The sequence below is a fragment of the Cydia splendana genome, chromosome 6, assembly GCF_910591565.1.
Source record: "Cydia splendana chromosome 6, ilCydSple1.2, whole genome shotgun sequence".
In the NCBI taxonomy this organism is placed as follows: domain Eukaryota; kingdom Metazoa; phylum Arthropoda; class Insecta; order Lepidoptera; family Tortricidae; genus Cydia; species Cydia splendana.
The window spans coordinates 13,357,926-13,378,473 of NC_085965.1; the positions used below are offsets into that span (position 1 = coordinate 13,357,926).

At 37.3% G+C, this 20,548-nt stretch overlaps 2 protein-coding genes across 2 annotated transcripts; one reads left to right on the forward strand and one right to left on the reverse strand.

Annotated features, from left to right (window-relative positions):
- Positions 1-5,909: 5,909 nt before the first annotated feature.
- LOC134791863 (uncharacterized) lies at positions 5,910-15,408 on the forward strand. Its single transcript, XM_063762989.1, has 7 exons — positions 5,910-6,147; positions 6,704-6,787; positions 10,153-10,240; positions 10,562-10,617; positions 12,706-12,892; positions 13,624-13,741; positions 15,214-15,408. Exons 1-7 carry the CDS (start codon positions 5,961-5,963, stop codon positions 15,406-15,408), a joined length of 915 nt encoding a protein of 304 aa, XP_063619059.1. The 5' UTR covers positions 5,910-5,960.
- Positions 15,409-17,088: 1,680 nt separating this feature from the next.
- LOC134791765 (small ribosomal subunit protein uS2) lies at positions 17,089-20,143 on the reverse strand. Its single transcript, XM_063762916.1, has 7 exons — positions 20,125-20,143; positions 19,824-19,951; positions 19,411-19,644; positions 18,730-18,894; positions 18,382-18,543; positions 17,771-17,935; positions 17,089-17,231 (listed from the first exon to the last, which is right to left on the reverse strand). The coding sequence occupies exons 2-7, from the start codon at positions 19,920-19,922 to the stop codon at positions 17,124-17,126; spliced, it is 933 nt and encodes a 310-aa protein (XP_063618986.1). The 5' UTR covers positions 19,923-19,951; positions 20,125-20,143; the 3' UTR covers positions 17,089-17,123.
- Between the last annotated feature and the right edge of the window lie 405 nt (positions 20,144-20,548).

Genomic DNA, 20,548 nt, shown 5'->3' on the forward strand with positions numbered 1-20,548 from the left:
TCCCCCGCAGCGTCTGTCTGTATGTTCGCAATAAACTCGAAAACTACTGAACGGATTTTCATGCGGTTTCACCTATGAGTAGCGTGATTTTTGAGGAACGTTAAGGTGTAATTTGTTAGGTTTTGTGTGAGTTGGTTGAACTACCCGTGCGAAGCCGGGGCGGGTCGCTAGTATCTTATAAACTCATAATGAAAAAACTCGACACAAAACAATAGTTATGTTACCTATATAGATGTCACTGGGTAGACAATAGTAGGCATCATAGGTATTTAAATAAGACCAAGTGCGTGTAGTTCGAAAAACTAGCACGCCTAGAAGATGTTGATGTCAACTTTAGCCAGTCTTCGAGACCATACTATTTACATAACACAGCAAAAATTAAAAAGTAAAAAATAAATGTACGGGAGGAGTTGGGGACATTTTACTTAGGTACCTACTTATGTATATGATTTAGAACAAAACTGACAGTATCCCATTATGCTTAAGAATGTCGATTACTGTCATTATTTTATGTCACATTAATAAAGGTACCTGTAGTAGATACCAGTGTTGGGCATTCAAGAATAAAATCATTATTTGAATACGAATTCGTAGGAATAAAATCATCTCGATTTTATTCCCGTCAAAAATATTCAAATTATTTTGGTCGGGAATAATTCGTATGAGAAAAAATTGAATGAGAATAACATATTCTTAATCAAATAAATATAATCCTGATTTTTATTACAAATAATATTTCACGAATAAAAATGTAGTCTAGGTCCGTATAGGCACTAATTAAGTATAGTTAGGTAAATGTAATAGTAGTTAGTCTCTTGTCTAATTTATACCTATTTTATGGAATACAATCTTACAAATTGTCTGTCGCATATCGCATAGTTTCAGTAACCGTATCATTTTTAATTTACTAACCAAATCATTAGGTTCAATTTAGCTAGTCTAGGGGCCTAGCCAAGATGCCAATCGCTTGCGCTCCGACAACGAAGCGCTTTCTGTCTCTATCTCTCTTACATATTAGTGCGATAGAAAGACAGAGATAGAGTTTCGTTGTCGTAGCGCAAGCCATTGGCATGTTGGCTACGCACTCAAGGTGCCTAGCCAAGATGCCAATTTTTGTTTTTATTTTAATAACCAAATCATTTGGCTCGCATTTTATTTTTTATTTTTATTTATTTATTAACCAAATCATTAGGTAAATTTAGCTGTTCTGGAGGCCTAGCCAACATGCCAATCGCTTGCGCTCCAACAACGAAGCGCTTTCTGTCTCTATCACTCTTACATATTAGTGCGATAGAGAAACAGAGATAGCGTTTCACTGTCGTAGTGCATACGTATGGCATGTCGGCTACGCTCCCAAGGTACATAGCCAAGATGCCAATTTTTGTTTTTATATAAATAACCAAATCATTAGGTAAATTTAGCTGTTCTGGGGGCATAGCCAACATGCCAATCGCTACTAAGAGTGATAGAGACAGAAAGCGCTAAAAACAGCTAAATTGTACCTAATGATTTGGTTATTAAATTAAAAACAAAAATTGGCATCTTAGCTAGGCACCCAGTCGTTTGCGCTACGAATGCTATGACAACGAAACGCCATCTGTCTCTCTATCGCACTAATAAGAGTGATAGAGAGAGACTATACGCAACTCTACGGAGCGTTAACGTTTGGCATGTTGGCTAAGCACCCTGATCGGATGATAGAACTGGATAGTGTATAGCGGAACTCTTCAATGGGTACTGTATCTAAACTAAAGTAACAAATATCAAATCAGTCCGACTTTTAAATAGAAGGCTGAAAATCAACTTACAAAATATAACCGATTGTACTACAAAAATTAACTTAATTCTAAATAACATTTTAATTGAATAAAACCTTATTTAGAATAGTCCCACTTCTAGAATAATTATTCTGTTTTATATTCCGCATTTAAAATAAAAGTCACATGATTTATTCACCTTAATTTTATTCTAAAATAACTAGTGCAAGAATTATTCTAATTCAAATCGATTTGAATAAGAATAAGATTTCCGTTTTTATTCCTATTCTTATTCAAGTTAATTTTTGCCCAACTCTGGTAGATACCTACTTTGTAACTTAATTATTGTTCCAAAGAATCCTAAAGAGCGAGGCGAGAGGGCTCCTGTAGAAACTTCCTTAATAAAATATAAAACATCGACAGGATCCAGATAAGTTATATAACTTTTCATGTTTTCCTGTCTTTTGTGTATTAGCAACGAATCGTTACTAATTAACAATGTATGTACTTGGATAATTGTTATACCAATACCTTATACCATACCATAAAATATATATACATACATAATTATTTATTCTAAATAAGACCAGAGTCACGAGACTAGTCTAACAACGGTTGATTACTGATATAATTTATACAAGACCAACCACTACACTGCACCACATTTATTAAAAACTGGCAAGCCATGAGTTGATAAGGTATCTATGATTCAAATGATTTTATTGAATAATTTAAAATAGGCATTTTCCGAAGCAATTCGACAGGAACTATATTAAAATATTAGCTATATCCGTCCTAGCACTAATTTGCGCGACCTGAAAACCGAATCGCAGCGAGCTACATAATGCAATTGGAGCATGCCACCTGCCAATGTGAATAATAATTAAAGTAGGAAATAAATATTTCACGAAGCCTTAACTATTAAGAGCTTCTAACCGAGAGAGAAAACAAAAATCGATTTGAACCCTCAAATAAACTACATTTGAGTTACCTACAAGTTTTAGTTCATAGCGAGTAAAATGTATTCAAGCAAATTCGAAATATTTTTAGCGTGGCATGGTAAAAAAAGTTTAGACTTCGTGGCCAGTACTTAAGTGACTGACTGACTTCTTGGTTTCATCATTATAAAGCTAGGTTTAGACGAAGCCAGTCCTGGCTGCCAGTGAAAGCACTAGTTGTTATTGACCTCGTATAAACAGCAGCCTGCCAGCGCTGGCGGGAATAGGGCGAAGGCCTATAAGCCAGTTCTGGCTGCTAGTTTCACTGGCTACACTGGCTTCGTCTAAACCTAGCTTAAGGTCTGAACCACAAAACGCACAACCTAACCTAAGCGGTCACTGGTTTTTTATCACGCTTTCTTTCCTACTTCGTCGTAATTATCGCGACATCGCGACACGCATTATCTGAGATGGACTTGGGATATTAGAGTACGAAAACAGACATACCTATATACCTAAGTAGACCACGTAAACGTTTGTGAACTATTTTGTGTGCCAACGTTCACGCTGTGCAAATCACATTACACTTTTTTTGTATTAAATTCATATATACCTAATACCTATGTATTCTTTCAAACGTTTCAAAGAGTTGTTTTGTTAATTGTACCCGAATTACTCCCTAGACGATTATCTAAATCTAGATTCAATATGATGATATTAAATATTAATTTAAAACATCCGCCTAGTGGGAGTCGAACCACGTATAATGGAGGGTTCCGTAGGTAGGTACCTTTATGAATAAAAAGACAAGTTTTTAGAAAATAAACTCATTATTGGCTTAATAATCAAGTTCAAAATAATTTTCGTGGAAAATATACAGGGTGTCCCATAAGTGATACGTCACAGTGACACTGGAGGTAGACCAGGCCAAGAGGGCCCAAACCAACTTAACATGACCCCAGTAAACGTGGCACGGTTTTCGAGTTATTGCCAAATTATGGTTTTTCATGAATTTTGACCGTTTTTAACATTGTTAGTGCCAGTGTGCACTCGGAAAGGTCTCGAAGTTAGTTTTTTTATGTGTACGGCATCATGAATAGTTAATTATGATAACAGAATAGGTATTTTATCGATAAACAATGTAAAATGCAAAAAAGTACTGGTTAAATCTTGAATTAAATTCACAGCGAAACATTAATTTCGATTTTGACCACCTGCCGTGAAAAAAAATTACTAGTAAAGTAATGAGCAAATAACGTCAAGCTATTGAGTATGTTATGCAGATTCAAAAATGGTATGACACATATAGCTTCCTGCAATAAAATAGGAATTATTATCATCTTTCGAAAGCCTCATAAAAAATAAGTTAAAACTAGGTAATCTGCAATCCGTTGCTATTTAGTAAAAATAACGATTTATGTTAAGATTTATGTAACTCTGGATACAGAAATAAAACAAAACGCCTATTCAGTATTTGCCAAATGCCTAAAAGAAAGAGATGGAAAATGGTTATCTCCCTTTCAAAGAAAATAAAATACTGCTGGTTGAACTTTAATCAATTTATTAATTATTTTACAATTAGGAGCTCGAATTGTTTTTCCCCGGCTCGTATGCACGCTTGGCACCGTCTTGTAAAACTTCAAGTTAATTTCCTTAAATTAATTTTGGATATGTTTCATGCTGCCTCGAACATACGCCGCTGTAGTTCCTCTTGGGACCTTATTGGCTTGGAGTAAACTTTATCTTGCAGATTTCCTAGTTTTAACTTATTTTTTATGAGGCTTTCGAAAGATGATAATAATTCCTATTTTATTGCAGGAAGCTACATGTGTCATACCATTTTTGAATCTGCATAACATACTTAATAGCTTGACGTTATTTGCTCATTACTTTACTAGTAATTTTTTTTTCACGGCAGGTGGTCAAAATCGAAATTAATGCTTCGCTGTGAATTTAATTCAAGATTTAACCAGTACTTTTTTGCATTTTACATTGTTTATCGATAAAATTCCTATTCTGTTATCTTAATTAAGTATTCATGATGCCGTACACATAAAAAAACTAACTTCGAGACCTTTCCGAGTGCACACTGGCACTAACAATGTTAAAAACGGTCAAAATTCATGAAAAACCTTAATTTGGCAATAACTCGAAAACCGTGCCACTTTTACTGGGGTCATGTTAACTTGGTTTGGGTCCTCTTGGCCTGGTCTACCTCCAGTGTCACTGTGACGTGTCACTTATGGGACACCCTGTATGTACTTACTTATTACCTACCTATAGGTAAGTAAAATCGATGTGACTGACGGACATAACAAAATTATAAGGGTTCCGTTTTTTCCATTTTGGCTATAGCAGTAAAAATAATCAGTAGGTAATAAACATTTAATGTTTAAAGCCGGTACTTAAAAATATAATCATCATACACGGTATTTCCCCTTAAGTAACCAAAACACAACCAGCTCATGGTTATATTTCGTTTTTGTAAATACCGTAGTAGATAGGACGTCTACTTTACATATCTGTGAGTGTGGCCAACCTTTCTAGCGGCACTCATTAAGTGCGAAAGCGTTTCAAACGAGAAGTAAATTGCAGTGCTCGGGCAGGTAGCTCGAGTTACCGCCCGTTTTGCCCATGTTTCCCCCAGGCAATGTTGCCAGACTTCAACAATTTTCATAACATAGCTTTCACCATTTGCCGTAACCTGAAGATGAAACATGTCTTAGCATGCGTGAAATCTATATCATTCACTTCAGTTGCCAGATATGTAGTATTGCGAGAAACATATTTAATCATTAGGGTTCCGTACCCAAAGGGTAAAAACAGGGCCCTATTACTAAGACTCCGCTGTCCGTCTGTCCGTCCGCCTGTCTGTCACCAGGCTGTATCTAATTAACCGTGATATCAAGACAGTTGAAATTTTCACAGATGATGTATTTCAGTTGCCGCTATAAAAACAAATACTAAAAACAGAATAAAATAAATATTTAAGTGGGGCTCCCATACAACAAACGTGATTTTTGACCGAAGTTAAGCAACGTCGGGCGGGGTCAGTACTTGGATGGGTGACCGTTTTTATAGATAATGGTACGGAAACCTTCGTTTGCGAGTCCGACTCGCACTTGTCCGGTTTTTTTACAAGATATAATTTAAAACCATGTACTTCATTTTGCCGTGCTCGTGTCTTTCGTAACTTATATCTGGTAATCCCACAGGCAAAGTTTACGAAAGGAAACAGCCGCTAAAAGTCGCGTCGCCACGAGAAATGCGATCCGCCTATCCTTTGCGAGAAAACATCTGGGAGTATCTAAATGAAGATAAGAGCGCTGGGAACTTTAACTCCTGCTGTAAAAGAAGGAATAGAATACGGTGTAAACAAACGAACGGGAATCCTGCTGAGAATAATATGATTTGGCTGGTTTTGATGGTTCTCTTAGTAATTTTTATAATAAGTGAGTATTTTATAACATTCTTATTCTTAGGTACTTAAAAAAAAATCTCCTGAGATCAATTTGCAAAGCCAACAGAGCAACTCTCCGAAAATGTGTAATAAAGTAATCACTGAGAACTAAATCTTATTAGCAGTGATCGGACAAATCATCGCAAAACCATCAAAAATAATTTATATCTCAAACACAACAGGACAACACAATAGGACAAGATTTATTAAACTCATATTATGTACACAGTATCTTTATAAAATTTCCAGATTATACTCAAAAACTGCAGTTCAAAATTGTTGAAAAAAAGTTGTATCATGTTCCATACCATATTTATTTTTGCGATATCTTGTCCGAACTCTGCTTATTAGCCATACTTTTATTTCAACACCACTAACATCAGCCAATCAGCATTAAGGCAAGCTTGAAAATATTTAATTGTCTAAATAACTAAAGTGTTTTTCTCCGAATTTATTATTACATTACTAGGTATAGGTATGCACTATTATAATGAACGAATAGTTGGCTACATAAGAACGATTTATTAAAATCCCTAAACTGTTTTCAGTGACCTACTCAAGACTGTCTAGCTTTATTGCGCAATCCAAATTTATGACCAAAGTTGTTCCGAAAACAAGGTTAATCTCTCTGTGTAAGTATCTTTTATGATATACTCTCTATTTGTTCTATAGGGTAATTGCGTCAGTTTACCGTCCGGTGTCAGTTTCCGTCCACTTGACGGATTAGCAAATAGGTAATACCTACATTTCATTTATAATTTGCTTCTTGCGAAATATAATTTTTATGTAGATAGATAAATTGTTTAGATATTAAGGATTGCAATAAGTCCAAATTTGTACAGCAATATAAAGGTTAACATTCAATTTTCGTCAAGTGGACGAAAACTAGAGCCGAACAAAAACTAGCGCAATGACCCTACGAGTTATTGTAGGTACTTATTCCGTTTTGTCGCTGTCTATTTGTTAAATTAGGATCTGAGTAACATGCAGATTTCATTCTTGATTGTCTGTAATATTTAAAAAGATATGAAACATTTATGATTACGTTTCAATATTTACCATTTCTGTTTCATACCTATGTATCATTAGGTACAGTCAGCATCATAAATAGCGGATCAGACTACACATCAAAATTATAGGTATCTACCAATCTCTAACAGCTTTACAGAAAGAGATATGTCTGTATATTAGGGTGGTTCACGTTTGTATGGGAAAAATTCAAATTCTAGCTAGACGAACCGGCACCCTCTCATTTTGTTACACTTGTTATGTTGACTAAATGTGCCAACTGTTGTAATCTTATCTCAACTACAAGGGGGTGCTCAAACACTTTGAAATTTTTCTAAGTTGTATGAAATCCAAAAAAATCAAGTTATAATTTATTTGATTTTTATGTAAGTAGTAGTTTTCACATTATTTGATAGTGTGATTTAAAAATTAATAATAATAATAAATATTCTTTATTGTGCACCATACAGTTAAAAATACACAGAAAATTAAAAATTATTATGTAATAAACATTTTTATTTCTATTTTTTATGATTTTTTAAAGTGAAATTCTAAAAATATTACTTTTGAAAAATTATAAAAAATAGAGATAAAACAGTTTTTCTACTTAAAAACTTATAAATCACATGTGCAAATAATGTGAAAACAGATACTTAAATAAAATTCTGAATAATAAATACTTGTTTTTTTTTTTGTTTTCATACAACATACAAAAATTTCAAAGTGGTTGAGCACCCCCTTGTAGTTGAGATAAAATTACGAAACTTGGTGTATTTTATCAGCATAATAAGTGTAACAAAATAAGGGGGTGCCCCGTCGGAAAATAAATAGAAATGTTCTTTGAACCACCCTACTGTATATACAACAGATAGGTATATTATATACTTCTGAACGCGAACTGTAACTATTATCTCTATTGGGAGTATATCTCTATATATTTCTTTTTTTGAGGTGTGCAATAATAGTTATTTACGATACAAGTGCGGAAAGTAGGAAATTCGCAACGAGTGGTGATAAATTAACACATGACCGAAGCAGAGACTGAAGGGAGTGTTTAAATTGACACGAGTTGCGAATTAAGTATTCGCACGTGTATCGTACAACGTTTTACAGTAGGTACATATTGCACTTTTGACATACGCACGGAAAGTGCTATTGGCCGCACTAGTGCGGGAAAGTAGGACCATATGTACTGTAAAGAGTATTTGTTTTGTATTGTATCTTCGTAGCGTAGCGTAGTTATCTCTCCCTATTGCTCATCCATATTAGTGCGACAGAGACAGTTGCGTTTCGATCGCTACGGAGCGTTAACTATTGGCATGTTGTCTAATACGCACCCAGGGTGGCAGATACTTTTTGGTGCGTGGTTTCGTCCGCTACTGTTCATGCTGACTGTACTAGATAGTCACTTATATTTTAACCCCCTTATTCATAAAACTTTACGGGCCTGATTTAGTTAAATTATATTTTATTCCTTTCTTACAAATACATAAGTCAAAATGTCAGATCAGGACAAACGATTATTTATTAGCTAATTTAAGGTTTGTAGCGCGTTTATGAATAAGGGGGTAACTTTTTACCGTATATACCCACTTATAACGGAAACCGTGACCAATTTATGGTCATAATAACTTAGTGCCACTTGCACCATTACCACTAACCCGGGGTTAACCGGTTAAACCATTAACCTAGTGTCAAATTGTACTGGTAACCATGGTTACTCTAGGTTGAATCAGTTAACCCCGGGTTAGTGAATGGTGCAAGTGGCCCTAGTCGACCAAAAAATACAAAGCACGCTAAGTTAGCTGCAGGTGTTGCAGTAATGCTAATGACTCATTTACACCAAACATTGAGAACATGACCCACAATGCAGCTCGGCTCGTGCAAGCTACATACGTAAGTCTAATGCTGGCTCAACAAATTTAGCAGAGCAGAGACTAATGGTCTAGCATTGTAAAATAATGTAAGTATAGTGTGTCAAAGGGCTGTCTAATTTCAAACATAGATAGAGAGAATCATACTATCTTTGTCTTACACTAGTACTAGCACCCAAAAGAAAAGGATGGGTATAGTTTTGTTTGTTCCTATTTACTGACAAATTGGTTTGACCAGCTATATGTACTAGGTACATAGCGGCAGGAATGTGAAAAAAAATAGATTAAAGTCCTGTTTACACATTGATTAGTGTTAACTTGTTAAGACCACTGGGTATATTACGTTAAGTAACATAAATTGACTTAATTAAATTATTTGTATTTGCTAGAGTCTTTTCGGAAAGAGAAGAGTCGTGGAATGTATGGGGCCCAATACATTCCACGACTCTTCGAACAGACTCTACACCCTATTCAGGGTCCATGTGATACCATAAGAAATATGTAACTACCCAAAAATGTATCGTGGAAGCAAGAAATAAATGAATACTGAATACTGAATAAACGCAAGTTGTAAATGTATGAACTTGTACTAAACACTAATCAATGAGTACGAGTAAACAGGGTCTAATATGTATTATGTAACTTTAAATAACGTATTCTTAAAATAATATTATTGCTCTACTTATGTAAACATTTGTGTGCTTAACCAGCAACATATGTCTCATTGACGTCATTGTACAGTCAGCAGCAGAAGTTGCTAAGCGGGCCTGGTGTTCAAAATGATCTTGAGGCGACTTTATTGTTAAGAGAATAAGAGCGTGTCAAGGTAATTTTGAACACCTCGCCCGCTTAGCAACTTCTGCTGCTGACTGTAGAAAAATATCTTTCGAATTATTGTACCATAATTATTGCAAATAAGTAATTTTTCACGCCACTGCTCGGAAATGTGGCAATATTGTAGATGGTCTAAATCTGGAGTAGAAAGTAGGTAGAGCCTTAGTTGGACACCTAAACCAACAATGTATTTTTTGTACTCGTTGTACCTACTACAGTTTTACTATGTGGATCCGGATTTGCAATTGTTGCCTTAATGAAAGTTACAATCTTCATTCTAGTCCATTCAGAGACGTCAATTGAAGAAGAGTGCTGCTTTGTGATGAAGAGTCTCGCTGCATCTCTGTTAAGAGCGGAACAGGCACTGAGGTAGTTATTTAAATTTATTTGTAAAAAATAACACTAAGTATAAAAATGAAATAAAATGAAGGTATTAATCACAACAACGAGCCCCATTTGACTTTAACAATACCTACTTGTTACTCGTTGTAATTCTTAATACATTGACCCAAACACAATAGACATCAACAATGGTTTCGGGATATTACTTAGGTGCTGACTAAACTGTCAGAAAATAGGATTTTCCCTCGTCAAGGAGAGCTTTTACAAAAAGGATTGAATGGCCTAGAATGCCTAAGCACTATTGTATAAATAGTTTACAAATTTGCAGAATAAATTGGTTATTTTCAGAAATACGCAGCGACTTCGTCGGCTTATAATAATAAGGTCACAAACATCTAAAGCTGGTAAGCAAAAAATAACTTATAATATTTATCACTAGGTATTTACATTTTATTTTTAATTAGATAGAAATACCGAGTTTCATACGCCAATGGGTATAGGTACTTACCTATAAAAATGCACTCAAGTCAAGACCAATGAAAGTGGGTCATCCAAATCTTCATTCAAGACGAATTGAAAATAAATAATATGTAGAAGTTACTTAAGATTTCTTAGCAAGAACAAAAAACAATTTACAGTCTAATAATTAACCGCTTTTCCTTTAAAAGTTAGTAGGCATGTAATTAGTTTTCCTTGACATTCAAAATAAACAATCCAAAAAAAGTAAAATAAAGAGCAGTCCAACAGGAAAACACTCTTTATAATTGGGCCAAACGACCGCACCCATAATTCATTTCCAAAGCGAAATGTCGTGTACGGTACTGGTCGTTGTTAAAAACACCCACAACGCAGAAAATTATATGCAGAAACGGTACCTACGTTATAATTAATCAAATAATCAGTTATACCGCGGGCCATTATGGGAAAACTTTGACTTGTATTTACTTTGATATTCCACACCAATCCGAAACTTAAGAACCTATTTTGTTACCGGCCAGGTAGGAACGAGTAAATTAGTTTGTTATTGTAAGTTAAAAACATCGGTTTAATCTTACTGGATATAACTATGTATACCTACATGCATATGGTACTTTACAAAACGAAAACTCTTAGATACATTCCTAAAACGTAAATCTTTAAGTAGAAACCCAATTTACTACAACTATTTCTCACCGGATGCGAACAAAGCCAGAAAGAACCTGAACAAATCCATCCAGTAGTTCTGAGAAATAGCCAGGCACAATATTGCATAGAAACTTCGCCTGCTTATTACCCCCTTAGGATTCTCGCAGCCAAGTGCACTGTAAGACAAGAGGCATAGTTATAATAATTGATGGCTTCCAGAAACAACTAAGATGTGATGGAACTGATGGCCCATTTTACGTAACTCTGTTTTTACTAATAATTCTACATGGCATCTATGCTTGTATTGATCATTGGATGCTTTAAATTAAGGCCATTTCATTTACAAGACGTCGCCAAGAGGTACAACTTATTTATTTCTTTAAAAAAAAATAGGTACCTAATTATGTACCTACAGCAGACAGTAAGGGCCGATACAGACGGACTGCCACTTGTATTGGATCTGCACGCCGACGTTGCAGTCGGGTTGCAGTCTGCAGTTCGTCTGTACCGGTCCTAGCCGGTGCACCCGAACTCAGTGGGGCGCAGTAAATGTCTGAGAGCAGTGGCGAATCTTCCCTAATACCAAATAGGCCCGGGCCTAATAGGGCGGCAAGATATTAGGGGCGGCAAATTGTGGCAAAAAATTCGCTGATGCTAGCAAGAAATAACTCAAAATGTAGTCAATATGATGGGTGCTGAGAAAGGGGCGGCTACAAGGCCTGGGGCCTAGGGCGGCAAAGACTGCAAATCCGCCACTGTCTGAGAGTACAACATACGTATTTATTTATAAAAACTTTTGTATTTATTTAAGCATATTCGTAGCTCGGAGCTTTTATTGTTACTCCGAGTCCCAGAACGTTACGAGTCAGAGATTTTATTCTGCTTTGGCGAGTTTGATAATAATTCATTTTCAAGGAAAAGACAAATAAATTTAATGTAGGCACTATAAAGCTTTTATAGAAATGCACTGAGCTTAAGAAGTTCTTCTGTCAATACAATTGTAGGTACAGCTTTAACAATTTCAAGGAAAGGAAAATTTCTTGGTAACAAAGAGCTTTTTTTTAAATGTAGGTACCCATTTATGACTAGAAAGATATATTTGTATATACCTATTCAATTCATTTAATACATAGGTAATTCATTATCTACATACTTTATATTAGGTATTTCAGGAAAGAATAACACGAATCGTGGCCGAATTTAATTTTTCTTTTGCTAAATAGCACCTACCTCCTAGCTATCCAACTTTTACAAATCCTTCTAGTAGGTACCTACTTATGTCAGTAAAAATTCAAACCGTTTTGTATCACGGCTCTAAATTAATTGGAGTAACCTTAACCTTATTTAAACAATTCTTTATTTACCAGATACCGCTACCTCGCAGCACGAAAAAGATAACATCGAGGATGCAACGGTTACTCTAGGCAGCCATACGTTGCCGTGGACGTCGCGCGTCGCCCTGTGGGGGGTTCTGCCTCTGTGGCGGGCGAGCCCCCCCACCAGCACTGTGCTGGCCAAGCGAAGCGCCGTGCCATCTGACTGCTGGCCGTTTAGGTAAATAACACAAATCCTTCAACAACACATGATTTCGCATGTCGAAGAATGCAAGGAACAATCACAACAACTATACCTACGTCTCCGTATACCGCTTATGTCCCTGTAGAATTTAGTAGGTAACTAGGTAGGTACATGTACAGTCGACTTCAAAGATATGTTTACACTTTTGCACCTTACTTCTTTGTAATAAGGCGAAAAACGTAAACATATCTTTGACGTCGACTGTACACACATAGCGCCCTGTGCTCTGACAGATTATCCTACATCGATTAAAAACGGCGGCCTAGACAAGGTGAAAATCGCTATCGCTTCGCCATCGAATCGCTTTGTGTCTCTCTATCACTCTTCCATATTAGTGCGACAGTGACAGTTGCGTTTCGATCGCTACAGAGCGTAAGCGATTGGCACGTTGGCTACGGGGCCGGTACGTTAGAATACAAAGGTTGTCGACATTCGACATGGCACAGAGTTGTCAGGCAGTGGCAGTGTACGAGGCAAATTGCTCGTAGAACCGACGACGCCGCTAGGGCAGAAAGGTTCACAAGTGTCAAAAACATAACGGTAAACACAGCGTGGAAAAACCTACAACAAAATGGATCGGCCATTTAGTCAAGATCACAGGGAACTATTTAAGTAGGGTAGCGTACAACCGGTGAACTCCGTGAGACCCATTTCTAAGAAATCAGTCAATGGCGGTTTTCGTCTCAACATTTCATGTTTTATTTCAGTGGATCGCGTGGAGAAATTGTCTTTCAGCTGAAAGAACTCACAGAAGTAAAAAGCATCGGCATTGAGCACGTTCGGCCTGACACCGCGAAAAGTGCTCCGAAGAACTTCGTCCTTTTCGTAAGTTTATCTTTGTAGGCACTATTCAGTTAAACCACAGAATAAATAATAGTACTAGGTATTACAGAAGACTCACTCTCTAACAAAACGCGTCTGTTACGATCAGGACAGATATGGCCGCTAGGTGGCAACAGCGCCACGCGCGGCTTATGGCTAGCCACCAAAATTGGTGTGGAACGGATGTACTTTTAGCTACCTGTTGCAAAGCGACGAAATCGCGGAGTGAGCCACGCCTGGTTAAACAGACAAAAACATTACATAATTTTTAACTTAATGTTTATTACTCCGAGGGTAGGTACCCATCTTTGTCCTAAGTCCTAAGCTGAGAATTTAATAGGTATTTAGGTAGGTACTTACATAAATTCGCATGGCGGGTGGGGTCCAAAAAACTTAGGTACAGATAATACACGAATCACTAATACATCGACATAATTATGTAATAATTATGTACCTAGGTACTAATTAATACTATTCAAACACAATAAAATTCACTCGACAACCGATTTCTGATCTCATACATTTTACTTTTAGATTTTACCAGTCGATAAAAAACACTGTCAAAATCTTTTCTTTTAAGTAAGTAGGTTTTTTCATCGAAATATATAAAGAGGTCGTTTGTTGAAAATTCAATCTTTGTAGGCTCTATTTTTAATCTCTGTAATTAATATTTCACAAATAATTCTCTTGACATGATTCAGTTTTTTGTTTACGACTCACACACTATATACTCTGCATCTTTAGGTATTCATATAAAAGTAAACAAAATCTACCCTCAAATGGCTCCTTAAGCCAGTTGAGGGCAGATGAAAACATTACATGATCAAATAATGTAGGTTAAAGTCAGGTCGTTCAGTGACTAATCCAGGCGGTTTTGTATTTGGTTGGTTAACCAATAAATGTTATAACTACCCGAAAATGTACAAATTGTTTGTTTACTTTTATTTAAATACCTAAAGATACAGACTATAGTTTACCTACTTCTGTAGCTAACTAGCTACTGACTGTAGGACGTAGGTAGTCACCACACAGTGTAGTGGTATGTAGTTAGTACTTAACTTACTAGCTACATACCACTACATATGCCATTTAGGGTTCTTGCTAAATTGGAAATTCTATAGCGTAAGTATTGAACAACCAATTTACCTAGGACCTAATAGGACCCTAAATGGCGCTACAATCGCGGAGCGTGATGGTACCTACTCTTATTTGCGGAACAAGAAAACAAAGTTTTTTCCATGCGGAAAGTAACGAGAGACTCGAAATTCATGAGGCCCTTAATAACTATGATCTCATGGGGCAATACAACTTCTCATACCACTACCCAGTAGTGGTATGTAAGTTGAAAAAATATTGTGGAATTAAAACTCGTCAACTCGCATAAGTATAAAGTGAGAAGGTGCTTGAAAAAATCCCACTAAAGCATCACTATGCAGCGGAAAAGAAAAGACAGATATATTTATTTAATTTTTCAGGGTATTTTAGAAAATGGAACACGAATTAAATCCTTAGAATCAGAATACCTAAACCAGGGACCAGCCAAGCAATTCTTCAAAGTCGCCAGTGTCACTCCCCTGCAGAAGATGATTTTAAGAATATTGACAAATCAAGGCAACCCGAAATACACCTGTGTTTATAGGATTCATCTGTATAGACACATTAAAAATTAAAAACTTTGTATAAGTAATGCGCGTTTATGTTTATATTGGGTCGAGGTAACGAAAATGTGGTGGCGTTCATAGATACCATAGAGTAACTTATATAAACGTAGTTATGGAACCGCACCAACAGAAAAACAAATTTAAAAACGCTTTAACCCTTTGCCAGGCGTGGTAGTCACCACATGGGATTGTTATGCCATTTAGGGTTCTTGCTAAATTGGAAATCTATAGCGTAAGTATTGAACAACCAATTTACCTAGGACCCTAAATGGCGCAACAATTGTGAAGCGTGTTGGTACGATTTATCGACCACATACGTGCCAATAGAATTTTAACTTATTCAGGGTGCCTAGCCAAGGTGACAATCGTTTGCGTTAAGATAAACGCTTTGTTCTCTATTACTTCCATAGAGCTTCCATATTATAGCGACAGTGACAGTCGAGTTTCGTTCGCTACGGAGTGTAAACGATTGGCATGTTGGCTACGCACTCGGATTAGTACAATACATTTCTGAATGTTACTCTCTTTCAGGACTAGAATTCAAAAGAAAGATCGATTAAGAAATATCAAAATATATCTCGATTAGATACGAGTACGTCATGCACCGTGGAAACCCCACTGTCTGTTTTGATTTATTGAAACGTAATGCTGATGTACACAATACGTACTGAATTAGTACAAACTTCAAAAATATTGTACCTCAATAGATCGAGAATACAATTAACTCAAATCGGACTTGCTGTAGAGCATCTCCCCAGCAACCCCAAAATTTAATTGAAGAAAATTCACGTAAATACTTACTTTTTAGCAAATAAGACGCCGAAAAAAATTGTACTCAATAAAATTTGAAGTATGTACTAATTCGGTACATATTGTGTACATAAGCATTACGTTTCAATAAATCACAAAACAGACAGTGGGGTTTCCACGGAGCATGGTGGAAACACGTGATTAGATTTGATTAGGCGTTTGTCGTATCTTAATGTCCCATATGCGGGGCACGGGAAGCACGTGAGTGTCGTGACCCATACATGGGGCAGTGTTGGCCTAGGACATGATTGACGCGACAGTATCTCGCGGCGAGATAGACTACCCATCTTTTTCTAACTATGTTAATAAAAGAGGGACGAGTCGAGATATACAGCCATATTCGAACAATGAGATACGTCAAATACTAGATATTGAAACGATGTGGATTGGATATGTCATAGTCAAACAAGTGTCAAGTGACGTTTTTGTTTGAAGAAACGTATATCAACATTATTTGACATATCTCATTGTTCGAATACGGCCGACTGTCGCGCCAATCATGTGCTAGCCCGTCAGGATTGTGAAGGTGTTAAAACTGTTAAAAGGGAGTTTTCTAAAATAAATATCGAAAACCTGATTCTCACAGATCCTGGTGTATTTGGGTTCTTTCAACTCAGAATCACTAGCATATTCAATTCTGATGATAAAATATCCCAATAATTTGTATGAAAATTGAATAAAAGTGAAAAAAAAATCATACTAAAACGTGACGTAATGGAATGGACATTTTGAGACATCTTTTTTTAATGGTGCGATGGAGAATGCTGTCGATTCTGAGTAGAATGAGCCCAAGAACGTCCAGATTGGAAAGAATCAGGTTTTCAATATTTATTTTAGAAAACGCCCAAAAAGGGGTTAAGTAAAATAAAAGTGTTTAGATATGTTTGAGTGAGTTTATTTAGCCGATGAACCGTTTAGGACGCGGTCCAGTCCTGGCCGGAGCCGCCCCACGACGGCGCGGCCGCGGGTGCCGGCGCCGGCGCAGGCGCCACCGCCGCGGGCGCGGCCCACTCGTCTTGTACCTGCAAGTTACATTATACTTAATAACCACATTCATAAACGCTGAGGTGCATACGTAGGCGCTTCCTATACGAAACCTCTGCACCCCCTGTTTTCGACTTATACATTTTGTATGAAACCGCGTACGCGCTATATTTGCAACTATGTAGAAATTTTACAGACAAATCCTTTCTAACCGCACTGAATATCAAGTGTATTACGCGATAATTTAAGTGTCGTAGATTTTTTTTGTGTTTTGTATCTGTATTTTGTATGTAATTCGACATTAAGAGACCATATACATCTCTTAGTAATTGTAATACGTTAGATTGAATTGTTAGTTTTATTTTATAAAATTGTTGATGTTATTATTTTTGCTTGTATGTAAATTCAATGTTGACGTGTAAAAGTGCCCTTGTGGCCTATTTGCTGAATAAATGTTGATGTCCAAATTGGCTGGCCAACTTCGAACCTTCTGATTTGGCAGTGAGGTCATGCCTGTGGCGAAACTGCCAACGAGCATGTTAAGAGTTTGGTTAAAACTTTAAGTTAGAGTAAGTACCTGAGCAGCCCAGTCCTCCTGCGCGGGCGCAGCGCCGAAGGCAGGCGCGGCGGCAGCGGCAGCGGCGGGAGCGGCGTCGTCAGCCCACGACGTCACCGGCTCCACGGTCTCCGCCCAGTCCTCGTGCGCCGGCGCCGGCACCTCGGGCTTGGCGGCCACAACAGCCTAGAATAAAATATCAACATTAACATATCTGCTCGAAACAAGGGAACCTTCCATAAAAATCCTACTCATAAATATGTACTTAAATTAATTTAGTCTTATCTGTCATTTTCACAAAGGAAGTGAATTAACCTTTTAACCGCCATAGAATCTTTCATCGAGCGTGCTTGTCTCGCCGGCGGTACGAAGATACACGAAGTTATGTCTTATTTATCAGACCGCGGCGAAATGAGCCCGATTTTGTTTGTCTTATATATCAGTCTATGGCTGATTAAAAGGTTAAATAATGATATGAAACAAATGTTCTTATGACATGAAACATCTAATACAGCAGGACAGAACTTGTTGATCCCCTTCCCTCTTACTCACTGGGCTCTTCTATGAGTTGTATACAAATAGTTTCAATAAATCAGATCTACCAAGCATTTATGCCAGTACTAAAGACCCACCTGTTCCTTAGCCTGTTGCTCCTCCTTGTCAGTCTCTTCAGGGTCCCTGTAGAAGAAGAGATCCACCACGACATCCCAGCGCTGGTCACGGGCCAGCACGCCGCGGAGGCGGAGCACCTCGCGCGCAAGCAGCCACCACATCAGACCAATGGAGTGGGACGACTGTAATTGCACAAAAAGATTATTTATTTATGACTAGATTTAGACTTTAGAACTAGCTCATCATGATTTTACTAAGAGGGGAAAAGTATATAAATAATTGGTTGTAGTTCTGCAACTTAGATTCCATTTTTTACTGTGCACTATGCTTATTAAAATCCACAGCTGACTGTACAAGAAGTAACTTACCTTGGTGTTGCATGGGATAGCAATGTCAACAAATCGGAGAGGAGAGTCAGTGTTGCAGAAAGCAATGACCGGAATGTTGACATAGGAAGCCTCAGTGATGGGCTGGTGGTCCTGGGCGGGATCCAGCACGATCAGGAGACGGGGCTCACGGAAAGCGGCTTGGATCTGTTGAACATCATTACTTGTTAGACAAAGACAATAAATAGAAAAATACTAGATTGACATGTAGTAAAGAATATCAGATAAAGTTTAATCAACCTGCTGATAGCAGTCAGTGGTTCCTTAGTTATGTTATCATCATTAAGTACGTAATCATAAAGGCGCCCACTTAGAACAAAATTTTGACTGTTCCAAACAACTGACAGGCCGATACCGTCCGGCGGACTGTTAATCAGTGGGCCCCTTAACACTTTAGCAACAGAGAAATAATCTTATTTCTCTATAGAATTCTATTCATAATGAAAATCAAATACTTGTAGTTTTTGGAATTATAACTTTCTGTTAGTTAATTGAATTTCAAATAGACATGTCCCACTGAAGGAATTTGATATGCAAAAACAATATTGGTGTAAATTTGATATCATCTCATATGGTTGTTTTTCTGTAGTTCTCATAATTGTTATTTATTAGCTAAGCTGCAAGATTATATTATAGCAATGAGACCAAATCAGTCAAGATTACCTGATTGGTGAAAGCACCAGGGGTGAAACGTCCAGCAATAGGGGTGGCGCCAGTGTGTGCCGCAAACTTCAGCACAGCGCGCTGTCCGAAGGGACGGGAAGAGATGACGAACACGTCAGCGGGGTTCTCAATGGCGACGACGGCGCGAGCAGCCAGCACCAGCTTCTCCCAGGTGCGCCGCAGGTTGATAACGTGGGTACCATCAGCACGGCGCTTGTACACGTATGTTTCCATCTAAAATACACAATATATTAAGTACCGTCACGCGACTAATTTAATCACATGTTTGGGTGTTATATCTTCAGTTGGGAGAATAGATCGTCAGTATACATCAGACAAGATATGGAACGGATTCTTATATCATCATGAAAAACCTAAAGATATATGCAATTATAGGTTATGTAGCGGCTTACCTGGAAGTGTACATTGTCTGCCCCAAGGTGGGTGGTGGCAGCCAACATCTTGGTGACATCCTCCTCGTTGAGGGCCAATATATCTAATCCTCCCGACATCGTTGCGTTTATTAGAGTTACGACTAAACCTGAGGAAAGAAGATTTCACAACTCAAAACAAAGATACTTTTTCTTGAATTGTTCAAAAATAACACTCGAACAAACATACAACATATAAGGGCTTATAATTTTACACACATTTTAGTATCTAAAACGAAAGATTTCTGAAATAAATAATGATTTGTAAAGAAAAATATCTTACGCGTGTAATGCCACTGGGAGCGAAATGGACTTAAAAGAACTGTCAAACTTGACAGCTTGTGTATTTGGCCGGCATCGGTCCTAATTGGACGTTCATATTTTTTATTGTGTTAGCCGGTCAAACAACTTTGTCAGTAGAAAAAGCGCGATTTGTTTCTATGAGACGATTACTCCATATTGCCCTTCGCGCCTAATTTTTTTTAATTTGGCGCTTTACTCTATTATTTTGATATTTACTAAACGAATTGAATACATCTTTTAAAGCCGTAACAGACTACCGCACTATAATATCGCGTCAAAATATCTTTTTCTCGCTCTAACTTATAGCTGCGTCCTTAACGCACGTACGGCTACCACCTTACACACTATTGATAGGTGCGCCGCAGGTCGCAGTGCAGTGCGGTAGTCTGTTACAGCTTTTATAA

Coding starts and splice junctions, on each gene's coding strand:
- LOC134791863 (XM_063762989.1), top strand. CDS start 5,961: ATGCGATCCGCCTATCCTTTGCGAGAAAACATCTGGGAGTATCTAAAT. Junction 10,241..10,561: donor AGAGCGGAACAGGCACTGAG/GTAGTTATTTAA, acceptor GGTTATTTTCAG/AAATACGCAGCGACTTCGTC. Junction 13,742..15,213: donor CGAAGAACTTCGTCCTTTTC/GTAAGTTTATCT, acceptor TTAATTTTTCAG/GGTATTTTAGAAAATGGAAC.
- LOC134791765 (XM_063762916.1), bottom strand. CDS start 19,922: ATGTCGGGAGGATTAGATATATTGGCCCTCAACGAGGAGGATGTCACC. Junction 18,544..18,729: donor CTATCCCATGCAACACCAAG/GTAAGTTACTTC, acceptor GTGCAATTACAG/TCGTCCCACTCCATTGGTCT. Junction 17,936..18,381: donor AGCAACAGGCTAAGGAACAG/GTGGGTCTTTAG, acceptor ATTTTATTCTAG/GCTGTTGTGGCCGCCAAGCC.